General features: G+C 32.4%; 1 protein-coding gene across 1 annotated transcript; it reads left to right on the top strand.

The window, feature by feature from the left end:
• The first annotated feature begins 1,554 nt into the window (after nt 1–1,554).
• Nucleotides 1,555–8,031, top strand: LOC132563116 (uncharacterized). Its single transcript, XM_060227874.1, has 6 exons — nt 1,555–1,570; nt 1,786–1,840; nt 4,124–4,282; nt 6,703–6,735; nt 7,108–7,164; nt 7,543–8,031. Exons 2-6 carry the CDS (start codon nt 1,792–1,794, stop codon nt 7,620–7,622), a joined length of 378 nt encoding a protein of 125 aa, XP_060083857.1. The 5' UTR covers nt 1,555–1,570; nt 1,786–1,791; the 3' UTR covers nt 7,623–8,031.
• Nucleotides 8,032–8,236: the final 205 nt, after the last annotated feature.

Below are 8,236 nucleotides of genomic sequence, written 5' to 3' on the forward strand. Positions count from 1 at the left end.
TTCCACGACTCAAGATTCAATCGGTATATTAAATCGTGAAAATCACATTAGCATTGGTACCTATTTTAATGTTTTTTAATCCTTTTTACTTTTTATTTATTGTTGTCATTGAAAACTAAACGGCTTGTGTTCAATGAAGAAGCAGAGAAGACTGATTATGACAAGGAGTTTAAACCTCCTTCCATGAATAATCATTGGGTCAAGTTGCCAACTATTTATATGCCCATAATGCCACATGTTATCAGTGACGATAACTCACGATATATATATATATACAAAATTTAAATTACTTTGCAAATGACGCATTTACTCGATAACAACGCAACTTTATTGACTACAGGGCGCCTACTGCAGCCTATTGCGAGTGTATTGCTAGTTTCCGTATCCTATCGAAACAGATCTTATTTCAGACAAGATGTGAAAGGGGTAATCTGTTTAGATACCTTGTGGTCCTAAGATGAAAAGTTTCAATTTAGCGTACCCAGATTTTTTTTTATGACGTATCTTGAACTTTCATGGTCAGGTGCTTTTAAAAAATGGTACGGAGAGGTCATAGAGGTGAAATGTATTGAAACATGAAAACGATTTATTTCCAGAAACCAAGATTGGAAGGGTCCTTAGATAAAATATATAACATTTCCAGTAAAATCCTACTAATGTTCCTCGAATTAACTACTTTTTTTCCATGTAAATTTTCTTGATTTCTTTCCTTCAACCAATACAGCACAGGGCAAGGGTATTACTGAAGTAACAAACATGGATGAAAAACCGCCATGTTTGTTTAAATGAACAGTTTTATTGCTGACCCTTGTCAAATCGTCTCATTGCCCTTCTTAGTACAGCCATATTATAGTTTGAGCCTTATTCTGATAATGTCTACTCAAGAAGTGGAAATAATGGCATGTGACTAATTTTAACACTCTCTTCTAAACCATCTATCATAATGATATACTTTCCATTATACATATCAATTCAAGACTGTATTAACACCATCCTATCCTGAGCTCTCTTTCCAAAGAAAGTTGAATAACGGTACAAATTTATGGTAATGAATTATACTTAAGTTATTTCGTAAAATTACGTCCAAATCAAACGTACGCTAGACGAAATTGTTTAAATAATCCAACAATAATATATCGTGGTCAAGTTTTTGGAAAGATCCTCCAAAAGACTATTGGCATATCCATGAGAACCAACTATGTCTCTCTATTGGTTGATTTGTTTTTGCTTTCATACAAGGCTGAATTATCAAAAGTGCTCCAAAATATCTTTAGAGGTCGTTCGATGTCAACTTCCGTTATATCGGTGATGTCTTGTCACCGGCCGCCTACCGTGATCCCTTTCTACAACAAATTCAAATGTAAAATCATATCCACTTTACCAATAGATTTATGATAAGTCGTATATTTGTAGAATAAACACGTGATAGCCAAGGACAAAAGGAATGTACAATTAGTTGACTCACGTGTTGTTGATAGAGTTGCTATGGTAACAGATAAGCAAGCCCGGTATAAAAACGGGTCGGATTGCAAACCTGTGCAGTAGTAGTGGATACGGGTCCATAAATGCGGTATGTAAAACTTTTTGTTTAACAGTAACATATAGTTGATGTATCATTTTATTGAAAAGCAATGTTTTCAAACATTTTGAATAGGATACATTGTATGACAATGCTTTCGATTATCACATTTTTGTTGGTTAAAGAGAAATATTTTCATGAAGAAAGATACTATTCAAGAAAATGATTTGAAAAATATAAACACATGTTACCTTCCTGTGTTTCAGGCAAAGATGAAGGGAATTACCGTCCTTGTTTTCGTTACACTCATATCTGTGTCATGTGAGTATATATTTCAATAATTTATAAGTTTATTTGATGTTATTTTACTAACATGCCAATATACATGAATCCTGTAAGACATGTATAAAATGTCATCAATGCTACATTATTTTCTTTGATAAAGAAATGTTATATTTTAGTAGATTATAGTAATACATCATTGAAGTGATATCGATGCGTTTATTTTAGGAAATAAATACAACGAGCATAAACTTTGTAAAAAAAAAGATATTTACGTTATCTTTCGATGTATCACGGTGTATCAAAGCTAAATTACGTTTAACACTGTATATTGTTGTTGCATGCATTTATTTTTGTGTATACGTGGTTATACTTGCAATCGAATTTAGACGTCTTGATACTAAGCTCGTAAAAGGTCTAAATTAGATCACATTGTAAATAAGATTTAACTACAGAGCTTGAAGTGTAGATTTTTGTTGACATGAATGGTTGGTACGGTGACGTAAGTTTATTAATTGGCCACTTATGAGCTATGTGAAATTGTTAAAATTAGAATAAAAAAGCCAAAGCCGTTTTTATAAATAACATTACGATTTCCATCGAGTTTTAGTTAGATGATAAATATGGCACTTCAGTTGATTCTTTCAGAATATTATAGACATAAACAAACAAACAAATCGTCCTTCAATTTTGGTCGCAATAAACGTTATAATATGAAGTGTTGACCTCTTTGATTAAATAAATTCGTAAATTTTGAATATTTAACCCAAACAATCCGTTAACTGTGTAAGTCTTGACATGTGACACTATTCATACGAATTAAAACTTGACATGATCATTTAAATGTAAAATGCACCTGCAAGGTATCGTTTTTTTCAGATATTTTGAATCTTTGAATGCTTGTATTTGTCTGTTTTGAACTGATGATGTTAGAGTTTAAAAGCCAATAAACTTAATAATTCGCAGCTTATGTAAGGTCGATAATTTGTTAAGTAGACGGTACATAATTATTTCGTCTCGGACAGCTTGAAATCTTCATATATATCGCGTACAAGACGGAAATGATCGAATATGTTTACAATGGAAATAAATAAACAAAAGCAGACAAAAATATATTGTTTTTTTTTAAGAAAGATCGAATGTGCATATATTTAGAAAATCGTATTTCTAATACTGAAATGTAACAAAAATGATATGATTGCGGATATGGTTTTAACTTAAAAGTATCTACGCCCAGGAGATGTAAGGTCAATTATATTGCAATTGATAACCATTAAGGCGAATGAAATGTAATACCCGTAATAAGGAAAAAATATAAATCAATTGATATGATCACTTCTAATGGCGAAAATGAAATTACACACTCAGGTACGTTAAACCAGTTCTCACACCTATTATTGTTCGAAACCTATAATTAGAGAGATGGTTCGATTGGTATAGATTTGACGTAGATAAGGGATTTTTGTTTTGGGAGACAATTTTGTAAAAATGATACAGATTTTTAAAAATAAAATCGATTCAATATTGAAAAGTATCAAATATTTCAAATATACAATATATATGTATTAGGTTTTATAAAGGAATTAATTGAATACCAAAATGATTATTTCCTTAAAAATTGTCAAATTCTGGATCAGCAATTCCTGCGAATGATACATTTGTGACCCTGGTGGTAAACTTAATGTGGTGAAATGTATTTCCAGTGGTTTAAAAATCATCTATTTAAATAAGAGTAATTTAATCGAGCTTTATCCCATGGAATCTGAAAGGATGGACTTCCTTAACGTCATTTCAATAGCTACGGTCATATGACGACGATTTCCACAAAGATATGAGGTGTGTTTGTTTCTAGGAGGCTGCGACATGTTCGTGTAAGCCTCCTTGTCGCGGTGCGGAACTGAAGCGGAATTTCTATTGCTACTACATTGCGAAAGGCCCATAACAGGAGCCTACTCAGTCACGATATACTGACAATGGCAAATTAGTCCATGTACTTCCACAATACCGAGCATAAACCGATAAATTTGCCTACTGGATATGTCGCGGCCAAGGGATAAAACCCGATGGATACATTACTAGTTTATAAAGAAAAGAATGAATTCGATCCATATTTGAGCTGCCCCGTACGATTCACTCATTGGCGATATCATGTACAATCCGCACGTCCTACCTGATTATCGATTCAGAGAAGGTTCTAATTAAGAAGCACTCGTCGGTTTTTAATCACTCATGTAATGTAGATAGAATTTACTGATATTCAACGATAATTGATAACATTTTCTTGAATACTAACATGTGGTTTGTATGTGATATTTACTTCAGATGGAAGTTTTTGTAAACAAACACAAAAAGAAAATGATTCTTGTGGAGGTAATAGCAAATGTACAAATCCAAAATGCGGCGACCCAACACAAATAACAACTCCCGCAGCAGGAACCACAAAGGCAGCTACAGCAACAACACCAACACCAACAACACCAGGTAACATTATCTGATGAACAGAAATCTATCATGTTACTATGTATAATGAATGGAACTGCATCATTCATCTCTTTCGATCTTCTAAGACATGTCAATGTTGCTAAGGTCCGCAAATGTTAAGACCTAGAAGGCGACTGAGAGGAAGATCATTTTTTTTTTATTCTTTTTTATTCAGTGGGCGATATGGAGTTGTTTGATAACTGTTTGCATTACATGTTTTAATGTTCCATTGTTGTCTCTGTTTTCATTGGGGAGCACGCCATGCTGGGTGTTATTGATGAAAAAGAAAATGTGTCCCCTTTATGGACATATGGTCTTATTCTACTTTGACTTTTTCAGAGCTCTACAGATGAATGTTTCTTTTTTCCCCATATTTTGCCCTTGTTTCACCAAATTTAGGTTTGAGTGCAGATTCTGTTTATATAGTGTTATATTCCTTATATTCTCTAATGACCTTTTATGTGTGTTGACGGGGCGTTAAGAATGTAATAATAATAATAATCACACTATACCCTAGTTTTTCGGATCTGAATTTTGATAATACTGATATTCATTTGTTGTTTCTGTTAACACATGTAAGTGTGGTATTGGATATTTCCCATGCTTAAGAAAGCTATTTTGTGACCTAGGAATAAGAAGTAAAAATGAAACTGGAAGATTGTACAAATGACACACAAATGAATCGTACCCTTTGCTTTAACGTTATTGGAGGCTTATTTGGAAACTAAAATAATCGTCTGTGATGTTTGAGCACTGGTTTGTTCTAGAAACCAACGTGCAATACTGTGTGTTAATATTATACGTTTCTAAAAAGCAAATGCGATTTGTTTTAATCCTAATAATAACAAAGTAATGCTGGTGGTTAATTTTGATATTCATGTACTCGTATGGACATTTAAATCTCACCATTAATCCATTCTCATTCAATGTGAATTATCTTAAAAACGAGTTTTAGGTGAACAGTCAGACTACTAGGGTTTCATTTATGGTTTGGGTGTGCTAGTTAAAAACAAACAAAACCATACTCTACATTCAAAACAGATTTATTTGCAGTTACTGATTAATATAAATGGTCATTTTAGTAACACGTTTGTTTCAGTAGACAGGCAACCGATATTAAATTGTCTTTTTGTTAGGAAAGAGAACTTTCAAGTCGATCACATTCTTACCAAAAATGCAGTAGTTAGGGTTTTGTTGGTTACGTGATGTGATATTTACATATGTAGCACTTTCGCAACAAAGTAAATTTAATCTTACATAATTATTTAAACAATCAGACATAAGACATTTCGAAATGCGGAATAAAACACTGCAAACTTTTAAATACAAATATCTATGGGGATTTTAAAGACCTCCGAAGAGCCTTTGAACAATTTTCAAAACCCTCTTCTAAAATAATTTCTTCTAAAAAGGACATTTGATTTTTTTCTCTTTACACCACCATACCCCATTCATAAATGGAAAACTGGAAAAAATACGTTATGATTATCTAGTGTGAATTTCCATTGCTAGACACCAACATTCCATAAAACTGCAAAGGACTAGAACTGGACACCTACTCTTTGGTCAAATAGTATAATATGTCGTTTACATCTGATTGCCATCTTGTGTTGATGCCGTTCATGAAGATATTATGATGGTAGAAATAATTTGTATAAAGGTATACTTGCTCATTGAGAATGATACACTCTAGATAATCACTTTTTATAGCGTGATGTTTTAAATTTCTCTATAATGAGTTTTACAGTTCCAGATAACACCAACCATGCTTTCCGAACCCAGTGTTACACGTCGCAGTTGATTCGATATTCAAAGACATGTTCCCATTATCACAATTTCCGTGTAACAACTCATTAACTTACGGACAAACTTCAAACACGGTGTTTCAAAAAATGCAAGTCGATGAAAATTATTGGGAAGTTTTACGATCGTGACAGTGATCTCATTAAAAATATCATATTTGTTGTTGCGGTGCGCATTAACTTGTCTATTGGTTCCATTGTCGTATACCTTGTTGTCATTTTGTGAACGTGACATTACGTGCTTGCATTGACCAAATGTTTACGGGTGTCTTCGGTGAAGCATATCATTCTTCTAGAACACCTGGTCTTATTCTCTTTTTACTTTCTCAGAAGTCTTAATGTAAATCATATTTCTTTTTGTTCTCATTTGCCCTATTGAAGTTGATTTTGGATTATAATTATGTTGACATTTTGGTATTTTCTTGTGCATGTAGGTTTTTAATACTTTTGTTTCATGTAAGAGTAGAATAAGAACATTTTTACATTCTTCAACCGCAATACAATGTATTTTATAAGAAATTTTACCAGTATGTCTGTACTGTAAGTATATGTTATTTCAAAAATGGAACATGGTCACTTATTGTAGCAAAATTCTTATTTTTATTATATGCACTGTAGCTACTGGTCGGAAACGAAGAGCTAGTGGAAATGGTAAGAAGTCATTTATTGGATTTAATATGCAATGCGTACGATAAAAACTTGATACATGTAACGTTCACAGATCACAAGTCTAGACGACCTAATCTTATCAAATTTTCAAATGTTAATATCTACAAATCTGCAAATGGAATTGTAAATCAAATCGCTTGGCACGTCCGATTATGAAATCATTAAGATTACTATCTAAGACGGTATAAATATGAGTGTTAAACGTACATTTGTAAGCATTCGCAGTCGTTTTGATTTGTCAAGCATTGATTTATTTCAATTTCTGGAACCTGTAAACCGAGAAATAAAATGAATATTTGCGTGTGAAAAAGCAAACAAATGACTGCTTCATACAAATTTTGTTTTCATCTTCAGGAGCCAATTGTACGACTACATGTAAATCGCCCCAGGTTTGCCTATACCAATGCACAGGTATTTCAGTTGTGTAACCAACAATTCTTGTTCACTAAGACATGAATTTGAAATATATGAAATCATACACATATGGAAAACAATTATATTTAATGAAAAAAGTTATTAGATATTTTATATTCAATTGCATATGACTTTTGTTCAATGATAATTAATGTTTACTTTGTATTTTTTCAAGGCGAAAATAATCGAAAGAATCTTTTTTTTCATTGCGCCTTTTTAACCAGTATGCCATATTTTCCTTTGAATATGTAAGTTAAAGTACAACTACCGCTTTTTGATACGACTTCAATAGGACAAACCTTTTGACTAATGCTTTTTGTAGATAAAATCGGCTAAAAACGATATTGAAACGAAATTTCTCTTTTTTTCACACAGAGCAAAGCGGGTCTGTAAAGCATGGGCTGTCCTGTCTAGCCTTGGTAACTGGATTTCTTGTCAAAGTCCTTATCAACTGAGAATAGGGAGTACTAGAGAAACTTTTGTTATTCTGATTTAAACGCTTAATTGTGAATATGACGAATAACATTCACATGGTAAAACTATTTAAGCGATGACTCTTAAAAAGATGAGCTACAACATCTAAAAATTTTTTAGCGTTTGAACCATTGTGTAGAATTTCGACTTACTCTTCAACTTAATATCAATACATGAAGTGTTACCTATGTAAATGTGCGTACATTGCACATGGCGGTAACAACACGGACGAGCGTCCTTCATTGTTTCGATGTTTTGTTAGTTAAAAGTTGGTTTTGCTTTTATTTGTATTGATTTAGATATTGATTGTTAAACTAGTAATTAGGATGTCATTATCTTTTGCTGAATTGTTTCTTTTTATACCTTACGAAATATATATATTTCTATGAATTATTTTTGTTTTCGTTGTTTTTCTTGTTAAATGGACATTGTACAACAGACACACAAGTTAATATGAGCTTTCAATACAAATTTAGAATTATTGTTTTTAGTGTATGTTTATCTCGTAACTTGCTTGTTAGGTCATGTAATACTTTACAACATTACATTCGTAAGATAAATGAGTAACAACACTATTGAAACGTCATAGATAAAT

This window comes from Ylistrum balloti, unplaced genomic scaffold (genome assembly GCF_031769215.1).
Source record: "Ylistrum balloti isolate Yb309-2 unplaced genomic scaffold, AGI_CSIRO_Ybal_v1 Utg371590, whole genome shotgun sequence".
Classification (NCBI taxonomy): domain Eukaryota; kingdom Metazoa; phylum Mollusca; class Bivalvia; order Pectinida; family Pectinidae; genus Ylistrum; species Ylistrum balloti.

Bases quoted from the DNA above. Each gene is read 5' to 3' on its own strand.
- LOC132563116 (XM_060227874.1), top strand. From the start codon at position 1,792: ATGAAGGGAATTACCGTCCTTGTTTTCGTTACACTCATATCTGTGTCA. The intron at 6,736-7,107 runs GTAAGAAGTCAT...TTTCATCTTCAG, and splicing joins ACGAAGAGCTAGTGGAAATG to GAGCCAATTGTACGACTACA. The intron at 7,165-7,542 runs GTATTTCAGTTG...TTTTTCACACAG, and splicing joins TTGCCTATACCAATGCACAG to AGCAAAGCGGGTCTGTAAAG.